Raw genomic sequence first — 18,006 nt, 5'->3', positions numbered from 1 at the left:
GTTTGTTTGCCTCGGAGTTGTTGTTGTTTTTTTCCGTTTTTTTTTAAGATAGTTTAATGAAATTAATGTAAACAGTATTCTACACTGTACTAATAACAACAATGTGATTTACTCTTCCATACAACCATCTGTCATGTGACCCCTGAAAAAAAGAGACAGCTAACAAACAACTTCAATTTGGTACAAGTCAACACCTCATGTGACTTCCTAATCATAACAAAACAAAATGTATTCCTTCCTTACACAATATTAGGGCTAGCTTTGGCATACAACCAAAAGAGTAAAACTGAAACCCAGCATGCCTTGTGACTATTACAAATGAAAAATATAGCCCACATCCACATACTGTACAAGGGCCTTCCATAATCAGTCTGTTCAGGTATTTTTTCACAGACTGGACGGGAATGAATCCCTCAGTTAGGGGACAAACCCTCTATGCTCAAGCACTTCTAGTGACATCAGTGGAGACTGTGTGTGTTTGCTACACTGTTATACCCAGAATAATAATTCAACTTATTCTTTTTTAATATCAGATGCATGCATATTAAACCTCTATCCTCCTCCTCAACACACTCTCTCTTAACCGCTTCTCCACTTCACTTTTTTTTAATATATTTTTTTGATTTTTGGCTATAACGACCTGCTTGTTGTTCGGAAGCTGAGTTGTTGAACAGCTGAGCTGTTCTTTTACAGAAATTCGATGGCAGAACCCTGTCGCATCCCTTGAGCTTGTGCGAGGTGTTTTTGATCCTACTTCAGATTCAGATTCAGATTCAGATAACGTTTATTGCCATTATGCATTACACATATAGGAATTTGCTTCGTCATTACAGTAAGTGCGTTTATACTTTTTTCACGTGTCAAAAAACAGGACAACACAACAACAACAACACAGGACAGACAACAGTGCATTGGATAGTGCGGTATAAAGTGCAGTGCAGAGTTTTTACAGTGAGTCCAGTGCATATTCAGTCCTGGGCAGACTTGGGGGCGGGGGGGAGGGGGAAGCCAGAGTCATTTATCAGCCTGGCGGCTGAGGGGTAGAAACTGAGCCTGTGGCGGGCCTTCAGTGCCTTAGGCAGCCGCAACCTTCTTCCAGAGGGAAGCAGGGTGAGGAGGCCGTGGCCGGGGTGGAAGGGGTCTGCCATGATCTTCCTTGCCCTCCTCAGAGCCCTGGTGTTATTGCAGCAAAACATCTTATACATACAGTATATTGTTGTGTCAATGCTCATTTTCATTTATATGAACGAGTTATACAATTACACTCACGTATTTTCACATATAACAGATAATACAAAAAAATATAGGATTGCACCTTGAGATATGGAACAGTATCAAAAAAACTAAAAGAGAAAGGAACCTGTGTTTTATTCTCGTGCTGGTTTACTCTACTGGGGAGAGGAGAACCTGCCGAGGAAGAGGATGGACTTGGTCTTGTTGTGTCTGATGAAGAAGAGGAAGGGGTGGTCTGCGGTGAAGTGTTCCTCTCGGGGCATACAGTAGCTATCCACCATCGTTCCGGTGGCGGCGGCAGCCTCTGTCCCCTCCTCATTCACCTCCACAAAGGCCTTATGGGCCATGGTGGACAGGGAAAGCCCGCCACTCCCGTTCATCCCTGACAGGTCAGCCTTGGCCTCGTCAAACACGTCTGTCATACCCAGCTGAGCCAGGGGCGTGTTCAGATCACACTCCTCCTCCAGTTTAAACTTGGGCAGGTGAAGTATGACATCTGAGCCAATGTCCATGTTGTCTCTGTTGGTCCACTCACTCAGTTTCTCCAGGGTCAGCCCTTTCTCCAGCTTTGGTACACAGAGAGTTAAAACCCAATCAGTATAGCGAAGAGAAAGCACAAACAAGATTCCCTACATCAAATAAACCAAATTCAACTGTTATTACCCTTACTACCAAAACCTCAGTGGATTTCCTATAGATAGTAAGCTCAAAAGCTCAGTACTGCATTTAAATATAAGGGGCCAATTGCAACCAAACAATCTGACTTGCCGATTAGCCAAGTGCTTACATTTGGTTAGTTAATCCAGGGAGGCAGGGGATCACCCTCTCTGCTGAACGTAGCACCCGCTGCAACTTGGCCTTGTCCTTGGTCGTTGCAGCAGGGAACCAGGTGATGATGGACTCTATGATGGCCGTGTAAAACTGGACCATCATGGACCTCGGCAGCCTGAGTTTCCTCAGCTGCCGGAGGAAGAACATCCTCTTCTGGGCCTTCTTCGTGAGGGCCTCGGTGTTCTGCTCCCACTTTAGGTCCCGGGAGATGGTCATGCCTAGAAAGCGGCATGACTCCACGGAGGCCACCGGGGTACCTCCCAGCGTGATGGGAGGGGGCAGGGCTGCTTTCCTTCGGAAGTCCACCACCATCTCCACTGTTTTCAGAGCATTTAGCTCCAGATTGTTTAAACTGCACCAGCTCTGCAGCCCCTCGATCTCACCCCTGTAGGCAGATTCGTCCCCCCCGGAGATGAGGCCCACCAGGGTGGTGTCGTCTGCAAACTTCAGGAGCTTGACCGAGGGGTGGCGGGAGACACAGCTGTTGGTGTAAAGGGAGAATAGTGCTGACTTGGTTTCAGGGCCCTTGCACAGTCATAGCCAATTAGGAGTCCTACAGGACAGTTCAACAGATCTGGCATATCTTCTGCTATGCTGAGAAGGTGCGTCCACTCTTTCGCACTTTCACGAGTGGGTATACTATTTTGCTCCAATGGTATGTATTCTTGAGTGTATGCGGGTGGTAGCTTGATGCACTCTTGTGACATGTACCCTCTCACTTTCAGCCCAACCACTCTTTGACAGTTCACTATTGAACCCCTGTCAGTCATTGTTGACAACTTCAATTTGATTGGTTCTGTGTCTGCTTGTATCTTTTCACAGACCTCTTGGTCAATAAATGTATTACTGCTCTGTGTGTCCAGTAATGCATACACTAAGGTTTCAGGGCTGTTTTTTGCTGCACAAGAGAGCCACACCGGAACAATCATTGAAGTGCGATCACTGTTGTCCACTCCCACGCTGCATAAGGCAGTGGAAGTACTTTCTTTTGGTGGACGTGCTTCTGGTCTTTCTCCTTGCACATGTTCTTCATGAAGCGGAGAGGGATGGCTCCGCTTGCAAATATTGCAAGTAGCTCTTTTTCTACAGTTTTTGGAGACATGGCCAACTCTGAGACATCCGAAGCACATATTGTTGTCGAAGATAAACCTTTTCTTTTCCTCCAGAGGCATTGCTGCAAACGTTTCACATTTATATATGAAGTGGTTTTCTTGACAGCAAATGCATTCTAATTGCCCATTGCTTTCAGTGGCCGAAGGGCTGGTTTTGAAACCTGTGTTACTTTCTGCTCCACTTGAGTACCTTGAAGTGGCATTTGGTTTTTGTGACACCTTTGTTGACGTCGCCATGGAGCTGGCTTTGTGACGCTTCTGTTCCCTCTGTTCTGTTTTTTCTTCTGTCTGCTTTAATGCATGAAGGGAGGAAACTGGATTGCATGCAATGCGTGCCTCCTCTGCCACAAAGTCCGAAAACTCCTTGAAACCTGGATATGGCTTTCCTTCATCCAGTGCTCTAGTGACGTAAAGGTTCCAGCGGCTTGTTGCCCAGTCAGGAAGTTTCAGTAGTAACTTCTGGTTTTCTTCACAGTCGTCTAAAACCTTTAGACCTTGTACATGGGGCATTGCATTCTTGCAGGAGATGAGGAAGTCACTAAACTCCCTTAGTTTAAGCGAGTCTCTTGGACCAATCTTTGGCCAACTACTCAGCTTTCCCCGGAATGCTCTTTGGACCACGAAGGAGTGGCCATAGCGCTTGTTCAAGGCATCCCAAGCCTGTGTGTATGCTTCCGCATCAGTTCTATAGAATGTTCCTTCTAACACACTAAGTGCTTCCCCACCTATGTATTTTTTCAAATAGAACATCCTATATGCTGGGTTTGTACAGCTTGTTTCGATTAAAGCCTTGAAGCCATTACTCCATTCAATGAATTTAAGTGGGTCTCCTGTGAACATGAACGGCTCTGGTGCTGGAAGTCTAGTCATTGCCAGGGATTCTTTTAATGCATGAAGCATCGAGGCTTCATTCTCCTTTGGCTCTGGGTTGCTTTCATAGCAAGGAGGGACTGAAGCACTTTGGGAAACTTGAGCACATGGAGTACTGTCATGCTGTATTGGAAGCTGACTTGTTGGAGGCCAAGTGGTTATTACTTTAATATTTCCTATTTCAGCATTACCTTTTGATTCCTCTTCAGCATACACATTGTATTCAGCCTCCATGGCTTCAAGGTCCCTTTGATCTTCCAGCATCTTCAACCTCACTTGCTGGGCTAGCACCTCCTTCTGCCACCTCTCTTGCAGGGCTAGCACCTCCATCTTCTGAGTGGAGACGTCCCTTTCCCTGTTTATTTCAGCGCGTTTTGCTGCCAAACGTGCCGCTACATCTGTCTTCTTCTCTGAGACCTGACTTCCTTGATGACTACTCTGCCTATCTCTTGACACAGTTGATCCATAAATTGACCTAGCATCTTCTCTTTGGAGTAACTGTTGTAGAGCCTTTTTTGCATCCACTGCATCAAACTTCTTAATATCAGCTTCTGTATAACGCTTTTCAAGGTGTGCAGTTATTTCAGTAGTAACTGAGGTGCAGCTATCTATTTTCCTTTTTATATCTTGAGATGGAATGGCCAGAGCACGTAACATCTCATATACTTGTTTTAGTTCTGAATCATATTTGACTACGGCTGTGATCATTTCACTTAACTCAATTTTAGAGCGTTCTTCCTTTAGTTTAGATCTCACGAGTTGAACCTCTGCTTTGAAGTTTACATATGAGCGCATAAACTTTCTTTCTTTGTTTGCTATCTCATTCTTTTTTAACTCAAGCATTTTCTCTGTTGGGCGTCTTTCCCTTTCTGATCGCCTCAGCTCTGATTCAGATTCAGATGATAGCTCCTGGAGCCCTTCTTTATTTGTTTCTAAATCTGCATCAATTTCCCTTATGCGATCTTTAATTGGTTGTATTTCTGAGTCGTCGATTTCGGTATCTAATCTCTCCTCTAATTGTGCCTTTTCAATTTCTAGAGACAGCATTATTTGACAGCATTATTTGACAGGGAAGAATATCTGTTTGAATACAATGCCAACTGCAGTAGAGATCCATTTGAATATCAGTTCCTCTGAGGAAAAGGCCACATGCCTAATGACTGAATACTAGCGTCATGAATACATTCCCTCAGACTATTGCCCCAGTACCTTTGACAAACTTGATTAACATAATGTATATTATCTAGAGGTACTTATACTTAAGTAAGTATATTAATGTGTTCATGTGATCATAAAAAGAGACTGACCCTCCCGTTTCCGGATGTCTACTCTGAGCTTCATGGCTCCTCTGCTGCCATCTTTGTTTTCATTCCCAGCTGGCTCTGGTCTCACGACCAAAGTCGGACCACTCTCATTTCCACTCTCATCTGAGGTGTCTGACTCATCTGCTCCAGTGTGCTTGGTCACAACAGTAGGCTTCCTGAAAAGACGTTGGAGGATACAATTGTGTACATGAGCAAGTGTAGACTAGATATTGATGTTAGTTAGTTAGTTTGTGTGTGTGTGTGTGTGTGTGTGTGTGTGTGTGTGTGTGTGTAAAAAGAGTCAAGACCGCAGTGCCATAGCAACCTTTTAGAGCGTGAAGATGAAGACCTTGTGGTCTCAGTTGAGCTTCCAGCCTTAAGAAAATAAATACATAAAAAATAAAAGCAAGAGTTAAGAAAAGTAAGAGCAATAATAAAGGCCTAATGTGGTAAGCTATGTGGTGGAGAAACTAGGAAAGACAAATCAATGTTTCTCAGGAGACCTACCTCCTCCATCACTTGGTCTGTATTTGATTCGGTGGATGCCTTACTCATTTTACCTGTGAATGAGAGGAAATTCTATATCAACAGCTAAAGAAATACAATTTATCATAACATAAGAATGAAGAAGAAACAGCAACAGTCGACTAAACTAACAGTTCCTAACATCAAGGAAAGAATCTCAGTGGCAAAAAAACATACCCTTAAGGTCTCACTGCATAATGCTAAAAACCAAGCACGTACTGATGTTGACTCTTCAGTAAAACAAAGGATGAAAAGATGGCCCAAAATGTAATTCTCTTTAGGTTTTAAAAGAGGTCTACGTTGGGAGAGGAACATCAAACTGGTCAGTTGACTACCAGCCAAGTGCTAAGCCACAAACCTCATGCAAGCAATACAGTGTGTAACTCAACAATAACTGTAACATAACCATAGTCAGTCAGCCAGCCATGACACAAAAAGGATTCAGCAAAGGCTAATTATCCCCATGGTCTCATTGTTATAGTGCATAGTTCACTGGGTGGAGAAACTGAAGTATCACTCACAACCATCAGATTAGTTGGTTTACTAGTTTACTTAGTTAGAACTTTTGTCTTTTCTCGCAGGAGGTCAGGGGGAGAAAACACAGCAACACACAACTCACAACGTAGCCAATAAGGCCCGGGACACACTTCCTACACCAAACAAGCCTTCAACAATCATGAAATGCCATTTAAAAAAGATTTTTGTGTGTTCATCATCTTGCTTGCAGACACTTGATATGACCACTGCAAGTCTGCAAGGCGCTCCATATTCAGCTTTGCTTTGTGCTAAAAATCTGTACGGATACTTATAAAATCATTGATAAAAATATTCCTCTGTTAACAATACGCCTTGGAGGGAAACCACGTGAGAGACTAGGGGCAGGCTGGGGGGAGGGGGGTCAAGGGTTAGGGTTCAGGGGGTCGGCAGTGTTGCTACTCAGACTTGGCCTCCTCAGAAGATCAGGATGTGCTTCCCCGGGGTTCAGAATCACGTCCACCGCACACTGCTCCGCCATCACCAGGTCAATTCCACGTTTCAGCTTCTCCAACTCTTCAAACACGGCCGTCCTGACAGCGTCCACACACAGACCGCTGTCAACCTTGACAGCAGACCAGTCCTTGAATTTCGGGAGGGTGAAGAGCGATTGGGAGCTCTGGAGGAGGTGGAAGTGGTCCTCAATGTGTGAGAGCTGCTCTATCTCAGCGCTTCTCCTCTCTAGCCTGGTGATTTCCTTCTCCATCTCCTCGACGAACCCTTCGGCCTGCCTCTCTGCTGCGTTCTGCTTGTCCTCGATACCCCTGACGACCTCCGACTTGCTTCTCTCCAGGGCGCTCGCCAGGTCAGTGAAGATCTGCACGGTGTACGCCGTCAATCTGTCTGCGTCGCTTTTGTTTTGATCTACGGTGCGTCTGACCTCCGTAATCTTCTGACGTCGGTCTTGAATCATCTTCTGCGCAGTGCTCTCTGTTTCCCCCAGCTTGACCTTCCTCTCTCCAAACCCTTGCTCGATGGGGACAGTCTGGTGACCCTTGTGGCCCGTCTCAGTGCAGAACTGACACACGCATGTCTGGTCAGTCCTACAGAACAGCTCCAGGGGTCTCTCGTGCTTCTTACACACCCTGTCTTCCAGGTTCTCCACAGGGTCGATCAGCTTGTGTCTCTTGAGGGTGGCCACTCTCTGGTGAGGCTCCAGGTGAGTCTCGCAGTAGGAGGCCAGACACCCCAGGCAGGACTTCAAGGCTTTGAGCTTCCTCTCAGGGCAGTAGTCACAGGCCATTTCTCCTGGTTTGGCCACAGGTTGGAGTTGCTCTCGGGTGACAGGTGTGACTTCTACCGGAGATAACTTCTTCAGCTGAGCTACCATTTCGGCAATGAAAGTGTTGATTTGAAGCTTAGGTCTCGTGCCAAAATGTTCCTTACACATTGGACACTGGTACAGGTCAGTGCTGTCCCAGTAGCCACTGATACAGGCCATGCAGAAGTTGTGTCCACAGGGGATGGAGACTGGGTCAGTGAACACGTCCAGACAGATAGAGCACTGGAACTGCTCCTCAGACAGGACGATCTTGGACGCCATAGCTGTTTAATGTGTTGACTCTGTTTTCTTGGTTTCTTCTTGGTTTATGGACTGTGGACCACATCCTTGCTTTTCAGTACTGTGGGTTTGTGCCCCTCACCTATTAGTCCCTCAATGAAAGATTCAATAATGAGTCTGTGTCGTGTTTCAGTGGGCTGCCTGATACCCATTTCTCCAGAGCGACTTAGAACTTCTGAGACCCTGGCCCACACATTGAGTTTCCTAATCTGAACTTGGTTGAAGTGTTACATAAAGTTGGCGAGCCAGCCAGGAGTCTTTACCCTCTCCTTTCCTGTTGATTCCTTTATAAGCCACTCCTATACCAGCGTACCACCCGCTCTCTACCTCCCAGTAACAGCGGCCAGTCAGACCCTCTCTACACAGCACCTGTGGGTGGTGGTCAAACCTCTCTGGGTGATCAGGATACGGCTGCTCCTCTCCCTCCCATGTCACCTTTCTGTTCTCCTCAGACAGAGAGAGGCGTCTGTGTGCTGTGTTTGGGTCCAGTGTGAGCTCACAGGCATGTCTCCTGAGACGACATGTCAATGAGTCACCACTGTGGTCCTCGCTGAGTGTCCACTCTAGCAGGATAGAATGGGTCATTGTATCTCAGGTCCAGGTCTTTCAGGGGGGAGGTGTTTGAGTTGAAGGTGGAGGCCAATGTATCACGGCTCTCCACAGTATTAGGCAGCTAATTTAAATAAATGTATATGTAAATGGGAAAAAAAGGGCGTGGCAGTTTCTCTACCAGGAAGTGGTCTTGGTGACAAATAAATGCTTGCAATCAACTCAGAATCATGAAAAATGATGTTTGACCCCTCAAAAGTTACTCAAGTCCAATTTAAGCATTTTCGAAAATCGGTTATCGGTACCCCAACTTTGAGCAGTTTTTTTATGAGGTTTCCCACAGGAGTTGAATTTCAACCTTTTAGGACATGTTATTACACACCTTTAGAAACACATTGGTGAATACATTTCTTGGTAACGATTTACTTCGCAGATTGGTCAAATATCTGGTAAAATGCCCTTACTATTACCACAGCCTTGGGTACTGAGGTGCAAGACCTATAGCCATAAACATCCTTGCTTTTCAGTACTGTGGGTTTGTGCCCCTCACCTATTAGTCCCTCAATGAAAGATTCAATAATGACCTCCACTTACCTTTCTGTCGAACTTCTAGTCACCAATTTAACATTTGTTATAGAGGTCCGAGAATCTGGAACACCTTGAGCTCGCCACTGAGATCAACACCTCGATCGGCTTTCAAAAAGCAACTGAAAAAAGATCTAATCTCGTTATAAGCTGTTTATTGTATATTGTAGTGCTTTTCCCATTGAAAGGTGGGCTAGATGGAAATGTATGTTTATTTTTTTTACTAATCTTACCATCCTTGTATCTATTTTCATTTTTTTTGTTTTGTTTTGTTTTTGTCTTGTGTGTTTGTATGTACTATCCTACCTTTCTGCCCGATGGATATGATTTTGTTTGTGGTTTCTTTTCTCCTATTGACGTGCAGTAAGTGTCCCTTGATTTTTATTTGAAACAATGATATTGACGTGGAGTGGAACTCTGTCCAAGCCTTCTGGGCTTCGTTCCCTCCTTGCACAATTTCTTGTGTGCTAAATAAACCAAACCAAACCAAAGAGCCCAGTTCCTTCTCAGAGTTGAAAAGTTCTTTCGACATGGGACTGAACACCTTTAGGGTCTCCAAAAGAGTAGCATGGCCAGCTGAGTTGATTCGCGACCATGACTGGACAATTTTCTCTGTGGCTTCCTCACAATTCATGGCATATACCATGTGTCATGAGTCGTAGACTCCAATCAGAGATCAGCCCTTTTTGTGACGCGAACCGTTACTCCCGTTAGATCCTATTTTAAAGTGCCTCTACCTTAACAGGTGATCTGGTTTTATTATTATTTTGATTCAATTCAACCTTCTATTTCAACAAAAAACTTGTACCAACCGTTCCTTTAATGGAACTCAATAAGCAGCAGACAACAAAACAAAAAACATGTTTCCTTCGAGGAACTCGGTAGTATTGCTCTCACTGCATCAACATGTACTCTCTCAGGAATGCACAGATTATAAATATGAGTGCCTGAATAATAATAATAATAATAGGGAACTCAAATAACATTCAAATGTTAAGTAAAAGTGAAACATTTATACCTACCTGACAGGTGATTGCTACATCGTCGACTACTCAGTTGTGTAAAGAACCCCAAGAAAAGTTATTATTTTATGTTGAATAACCTGCCATATATTTGTAAACTGCTCTGTTATGTGATTCATATGTTGTTTGAATAGGATATCGGTGACTTATTTTGAAGAGCTTTAGGCAAAATGTGTATGTATTTTGGTTTGATTAGGCTTCCGTAGTTAGAAAGCTCACACAAGTTCGCCTTTTGGTGCTGAACACAAAAGGAGATTGACGGTAAAGGAAGACAGTTTTAATGGACCCGTATGAGGCCATAAGTTCTTACGGTGCAATTTATGGTGCAATTTATTTGATTGTTTGATTATCACATGTGGACTTTCAAGGTTCAATTAAGGAAAGAAGAAGGAAATAAACACTTTAAGTTACAGCAGTAAGTCTCAAGCCTTTTCATATACGGGGATCCGTTACAAGTTGTAAACTGGGAAACCTGAATGAAAGAATTGAGTTAAAAGGGAAAACATTTATTTTGATTATTGTAATATTTATTTATTTTTCAAATTTTTTTTTTTTACTTTTTGTTGACATGCGTTAGTGACATTTTGTTTATAAAAGTTTCAATGTTTTGATTATGCATTCATGGGGGGACATGCATACATATAACAAGGGTAGGCGCAATAAGCCACGGCTTCAGCCTACACCTTTTTGGTCCTGGTGTTATAAATTGTGACTATGTACATTTTCTTATATCTGTATTGTGAATTGTATAGGGGACCAAAATAAACATTCTCAATCAATATGTTAATGTCATGCTTGAAAAGAAAAGAGAAAGAAGATAACTGAAATTTACGAAAATAAATGTTATATTGTTCATCTTTAAACGTACCTGACGAGTCTGTGTCGTGTTTCAGTGGGCTGCCTGATACCCATTTCTCCAGAGCGACTTAGAACTTCTGAGACCCTGGCCCACACATTGAGTTTCCTAATCTGAACTTGGTTGAAGTGTTACATTTGCCATGCATAATATGTGTGTTTTAGAGGGTTTAGGGCCTATTGGTTTAGGTGCCTGAGTTAAGGCCCACCCATGAACTCATTCCTGTCTACGCAACGGCTCTGAACTAGAGGCAGAGTTGGACACACACTGTTCCCTTGACAATAACTCTTGTGAAGTATGCACCGTGTCCATACCCGGCTTGTTCCTGGGGTCCAGTAAAGTCACTGCAGAGTTGCATGTTGAATGTCCCAGAAATGCTCTGTGTTTAATAACACATCCTTTTTTACCTTCATGAGGCGTCTCTTCACAACTACTCATACTGAAGTAAGTCTGCTTCCATCCTTGTGTCCTCTGTCCTCACCGTGGTACTGATGCTTACTGATGATTGGTACAGTTTCTTTCCGTCTGCAGTCAGCCTCACCAACAAGGCCCGGGACCCCCACTGACACTGACTCTCCCCCCGCCCCCATAGACACTAGATATTGTAAATATCCATTCATTCATATTTATATCTTACTTTATTTACATCTATGCTCCCTTTTTTTTTGTGATCAATTTTTTGTTTTGTTTTTTTCAGGGAATGGTAACATGTAAAAGAACAAAAGAGAAATAGAATAACAAAAATCCAGTAGAAACCTCCCCCCCCCCCCTCTCCCAATCTCCCTTTACCCCAGCAGTCCCCTACCTCCCCCTCCTCCCACACATGTCCCTCCCGCCACAAACCTCCAACCCACCCGCCCAATCACAGCCCCCCGCCCCCCACCCACTCACAACCCCCGCCTTCCACCCCCCACCCTATCACAGCCCCCCGCCCACCACCCCCCACCCAATCACAGCCCCCCCCCCCCCCTACAGGACCCTATGGAAGGAGCAAATCGATTAGCCTATAGTCGTGTCTTGAGGATGGTTATAGTTTGGTCCCAGCATGAAACATTGTCCGAAATTGCATGATGCCTGTTGGCTATCCAGTGTTCCATGCTGGCTATGTCTATGAAGTCTAATATCCACCTCTGCGTGGTCAAGAAATGGGGTGACTTCCACCTGCAAGCTATAAGCCTTTTGGCTGCTGTAAGGCCGGCCAGCCAGATGCGTCTTTGTTTGATGTTTAAATCAAGGTTTGAACTGTCATTTAACAATAGGACTACTGGTGAGTGTGGAATGTGTTTGGACAGGATCAGGGACAATGCATCACAAACTGTCCTCCAGAAAGAGTACAGTTAGGTGAAGGTATGGTCTTTATTTTATGTAGCAGATATGGAGTGAAGTATGTCCTATGAGTAACATTGAAATGGATAACCTGGTGGTTGGGATTTCTGGAGGAAAGGGATATGTTTTGCCAAATTAATTGCCAATTTAAGTTATTGTGTGATAAAGTGTCTTTCCACACTCTGTCAATGTGTAATGGTTTTTAAGAAGCCTTAACCAGGATGGAGTAAAGAGCTGAGACCTGACCCCTGGGTCTGGTGAATGCTATGTGAAATGGATGTATGTCTAATGAGCTATTCCAGGGTACCCCGTATGTGCGCATAGCTGTACGTAATTGAAGGTAGAAAAAAAAGGACGTACCCGGTAAATTAAAGTTTCTCTGAATGTCTTGGAATGAGCGGAGACCCTCAGCCCCAAATAAATCTGAGAATGTGTGAACTCCCTTGTCACTCCACTGGGGAAATGAGATTGGACGCCCTCCCAACTGGAGAATTGAATTTTTAAATATAGGCGAATGGAGGTACCAGTTGGTTGAGATTTTGCAGAACTTTTCTGCGCATCGCCAAACTGAGATTAATTCAGTGATGATGGAGCCGAATTTCAATTTGGACTGTTTAATAGAAATGTTAGAGTATATTACATCTTGTAACCTATGAGGATGGACAATGTTTTCCTCTAAGGGGCGCCAAGAAACACGAGCAGCCGGATCAAACCATGTGGAGAGAGGACGCAGCACAAAGGACCAATAATACCATTCGAAGTTTGGTAGCCCCAATCCCCCTTCGTTTTTTAGCCTCTGGAGGGTTGAGAATTTGAGTCTGGGCTTCTTCCCCCTCCATATAAAATGAGAAGAGATAGAGTGTAGTTTCTTCCAATAACCACTTGGTGGGGCTAGAGAGAGCATGGAACTAAAAAAGTTTATTCGTGGAAGAATATTCATTTTAATAACTGAGATACGGGAATGAAATGTGAGGGGTGAAGTTTTCCATCTTTGTAGATCAGAATCTACCTCCTTCAGCACATTCTTATAATTAATTGATACTGTGTTTGAAATTGAGGGGTAGATAGTGATACCTAGATATTTAATATTCTGGACCACTGGGATGTTTAGTGAGATATCTAACTGTCTAGCTGAGGCATTCAGTGGCAATAGAGCTGATTTTCCCCAGTTAATTTTGTAACCTGAAATTCGGCTAAAATTATTAAAGATGTTTAGAAGGTGAGGGAGTGACTGAGGGATATTCTGAATAAAAAGAAGGATATCATCAGCATACAGAGATATGTGATGTTTGGTGTTCTGGACCGTAATAGGATCATGGGTGACTGACTGGCGAACGGCCTGGGCCACAGGTTCCAGAGATAGGGCAAACAGCAAAGGAGAGAGAGGGCAACCCTGGCGCGAGCTGCGGGATACTGGGAACTGTTTAGAGCATGTGTTCCCTGTCAGAACCATTGCTGTCGGGTTGGAATATAGTAGTTTTATCATATCCACATAATGGTCTCCAAAGCCCATATAGCGTAAAACCGCCCATAAAAAGTGCCACTCGAGACGATCAAAGGCTTTCTCAGCATCAAGTGAGAGAATAGCATTGGCTGAATCAGTAATATTCGAAGAGTCAATAATATGGAGAAGGCGGCGAACATTGTCTGAGGCAAGGCGATTTTTAATGAAGCCTGTTTGGTCCTCATGCACTAAGGTAGTCATAAATGGTTCCAGTCGAGAGGCTAGAACTTTGGCGTACAGTTTAGTATCTGTATTTAAAATTGACAAGGGGCGATAGCTTCCGCAGTCAGTAGGGTCCTTCCCCTTTTTCAAGAGCAAAGAGATTATAGCTATATTGTTGTTTTTGGAGAAGGAGCCATTTTTGATTGCAGAATGAATCATTCCCAATAGCAAGGGGCCAACTTGGGGCCAAAAGGCCAGATACAATTCAGGTGGTAGACCGTCTAACCCTGGTGACTTGCCTTTATTCATGCATGAAAGAGCTTTGTATTGTTCAGATAGCGTAATAGGAGAATCTAAATCAAGGGAGTCATTTTGGGAAAGCGGGGGGAGCTGTAAGGGGTTCAAGAAAGAACTAACAGCTTGATCATTATAATCAATCTCAGAAGTATATAGAGCCGAGTAGAATGCCCAGAAGTTATTGTTAACCTCTGTTGGATCAGTGCACAAAGTACCTGTAGAACTTTTAATTGAAGAGATGTTTGCTAGTTGTTCATTGGTTTTAAGTTTTGAGGCTAGTAAATGGCTTGACTGTGCATGTAATGGTTTTGTCTAGTTCTATGAATGAGGAAATCAGCTCTATGTCTGAGAAGATGGTTAAGATCTTTAAATAACACTTCTCTCTCAAGAACTAGCTCAGGGGTAACATGCGGAGTCATTGTGATCTCCAGTTCAGCAATTTTCTTTTCTAAGTCTTGAATATGTTTTAATCTGGATTTGTGTAGATTAGAGGCAAAACCAATAGTTTTATCCCTAATGAACCCCTTCACCGCATCCCAGAGAATACCAGGATCATCCACAGATGGCTTATTAATTACAATAAACTCATCAAGTTGTTCCTTCATTTCCTTTAGGAATGATTCATTCTGCAAAAGGGTGGAGTTAAAGCGCCAGCGAGGAGCCCTTTTAGGCTTCAAGGAGATCGCTACTCTGCCAAAGACCGCCCTGTGGTCAGAGAGAGACATAGGAAGTAAATTAAAATCTGATGTCTTATCATACAGGTGTTTGGATATAAAAATATAATCTATGCGAGAGAATGATCTGTGTCGAGAGGAGAAACAAGTGAATTCTTTCACGGAGGGGTTAGAAGAACGCCAGACATCTACCACAGCACAGTCACTAGCCCATTTCCTTAGTGCAGAGGACGGCAGGTGTTGCTCTCTCCCCTCGTTAACCCCAGTTCTGTCCATCGTGTGTAGCCATACAGCATTAAAGTCACCCCCTATTATTAAACCAAAATCAGATAGATCAAACATCAATTTAGTTAAGTAGTCATAAAAGCCAATATCAAAGGAATTTGGTGCATATACTGAAACAAAGGCCAGTTTCTTATCATTTACCATCATTTTTATATAGCTTACTCTGCCCTCAGAATCTTTCCCAGATCCTAGATCTTTAAACTGAAAACTGCGCTTGGCAACGATCACTACTCCCCTTTTTTGGGGGGGTATTTGAGGAGGAGGCAATTACATGGTAATATTTATTCTGTAATCTACTAACATCTTTTTCCAATAGGTGAGATTCCTGAAAGAAGGCCACATCTATCTTTTTTCTCTGTAGGAAGTCTAAGGAACTTGTGCGTTTATGAGGGATATTTAGGCCCCGCCCATTCCAAGACAGAAGTGTAATGCTAGTCATAGCTATCTTGGTAAAAGAAAAAAGTGAAAGATACTAACCGAAGAGCTCCAACCATAGGGTCCTGTCCCTCCCCCCCAACCCCCCCATAAGCCCCATGATCATAGCCCACCCACCCCTTGCCCCCTAATCCCAATCGGCACCCCTCTTCCCCAACCCCCCCCAAAAATAAATGGACAAAAAGGTCCATCCAGAGCCCACCCAACCTCCCCCCTCCCCCCCAAAAAAGTGACAGTGAAGAAAAGATAGTCAGATACCCCTCCCTCTCCCTTGTAGCTATTCCTTGTTTGAGTAATTACCATATATCATAAAAAATAATGATAATACAGAATTAGAAACCAAAGAAAAAAAGAAATCATTTTCAAGTATCATTTGGGGTTATAAAGCCATCAGCAATGAAATTATATATTCATTCAGTTCTATAATAAAAAACAATAATTATGTTCAAGCTACCTATAATGTCATACGTAAATTGGGACACCCCATATGTTCAAAATACTCAAATAAGCAAGGTTGTGTGGAACAGGCAAACTTAAAACATTAGGCTATTATAACGCTATTCAATCTGATTAGTCAGCAACCTATCATAGAGTTCAGATTGCGAAATGTGTCGCACACAGTCAGCCACCATACAGCTGGATCGGCATTTACAGTAAATAGAAAGCAAAAATAATAACTATAGTGGTTTTACAGCGGTGTCAGCCGGATTTAAATTCACTGAGTTGCTACACGATAGAAATAAACAAACAGAGTCATTGGAGTGACGTCCTCCGTGAGTAACGCCCAGCAGGAAGTAAACAAGTCCAGCATGTAGTCAACAGTTATCGTTTGAAAAACAAAGTCTAGAGCGAGCTCTTGTTAAGAGCCTTACCCCGATCAGGAATTGTCCTCAAGTGAAGAAAGGAACTTCTCTGCCTCTGATAGTTCGTGGAATAGATGGTGTTCAGAGTTGTGGATGAGCTTGATGACCGCGGGGTACAGCAAGAATGCCTCACAGCGCAATCCCCGAGCCCGGTGCATGACTGGATAGCAGGGACGTCTGAGTTTAGAAGTGTACTCGCTGTAATCCGCTGCAAAACGGATGGTGCGCCCGGCGATCTCCACGGGAGTTTTCCTTGATTCTTGGAGGATACGGTCTCTGTCTGTGAAGCGAAGGAATTTAATGATCAAGGACCTGGGATGTGATGAAGACGCTCGAGGAGACCCGGTGCGGTGAGCTCGCATGATCTCCAGCGGCTTGTCAGCCAGGGAGGGGAACCATATTGGGAAGTTGGCAGTGAGGTAGGACATTGCATTCCCAGATTCTTCTCCCTCCTTTAGATTGATCATTCGTAGGTTGTCCCTTCTGTTCCTATCCTCGAAGGATGCCAGTTTGGATTCGAGCTGAGCTAGGGATGTGGTGTGTTGAGAGGTAGTGACCTCGGAGTCCTTTACCCGCTCCTGTAGCTTGGAGGTGATAGTGCGTTGTGCATTAATCTCCTTATCGTGTTTGGTCAGGGTTGCCTCCATGACTCCCAGCTGGGTCTCCAGCCGGTCGAATCGGTCGTTAGAGTTTTTCTCCGCTATATTGAAATAGCGTTTAAGTGTAGCCTCGAGAGAGGCCACTGTGAGAGCGCTCTCTGAGTTTTCGTCGCCGTCCATCGGCATGACCAAAGGATCTTTATTTTTGCCCGTACAGCTAGCCATTATGGACAGTACTAAACAGGCTAATAAACTTTCAACTGGTGTAGGTTAATATCAGATTTCGTAGCAGAAATATAGATGTTTGCTCAGACAAACTTAAGGGAGAGTAACCGCGAGGCTTCTACTCCGCCATCTTGTTCACGTCACGTCACCCACTAACAGTGAAGCGAAAGTGAAAGTTTCTCAACAAAGTGTACATAGCAACATCTATGCTCTTTGACGTTTTTTTGCACTACTCGCTTTTAATTCTTCTTCTTATTATTCTTATGTTGCCTGTTTCTACCACAGCAAATTCTGTGTATGTGAAAACCTACTTGGCGAATAAAGTCATTCTGATTCTGAGTGGAGAGGAGGAGTCAGCAGAGAGATGTCGGCCCGTGTCGGAGGTGGTCCAAGTGCAGCGTAGCTCCCCGGGCCAGAACTCTGGCTGCCATTCAGCCTCATATTTTCCAGGAAAGAAACCGGCCCTTGGCGGGTATGAGGATGTGTCATCATGAATGGACTTTATTGTCAGTTGCTCTACCTCATCCCTGTACGCCACCTCGTCCCCCCCCGAGATGCATCCCACCACGGTGGTGTCGTCTGCAAACTTTACGATGGAGTTGCTGGGGTGGACGGGGGTGAAGTCGTAGGTGTAGAGGTTGTAGAGGATGGGGC

General features: G+C 44.0%; 1 protein-coding gene across 1 annotated transcript; it reads right to left on the bottom strand.

The window, feature by feature from the left end:
* Window positions 1–1,388: 1,388 nt before the first annotated feature.
* LOC308163573 (leukocyte elastase inhibitor-like) lies at window positions 1,389–4,376 on the bottom strand (the record flags this gene model as incomplete). The annotated part of the gene is made up of 2 exons (XM_080537742.1): window positions 1,389–1,799; window positions 4,323–4,376. The coding sequence occupies 2 exons, from the start codon at window positions 4,374–4,376 to the stop codon at window positions 1,389–1,391; spliced, it is 465 nt and encodes a 154-aa protein (XP_080393868.1).
* Between the last annotated feature and the right edge of the window lie 13,630 nt (window positions 4,377–18,006).

Source organism: Nansenia antarctica, assembly GCF_963989245.1.
Source record: "Nansenia antarctica genome assembly, chromosome: 8".
Classification (NCBI taxonomy): domain Eukaryota; kingdom Metazoa; phylum Chordata; class Actinopteri; order Argentiniformes; family Microstomatidae; genus Nansenia; species Nansenia antarctica.
Note: the sequence above shows the minus strand (reverse complement) of the source record. Positions and strands in the feature narration are given on the sequence as shown.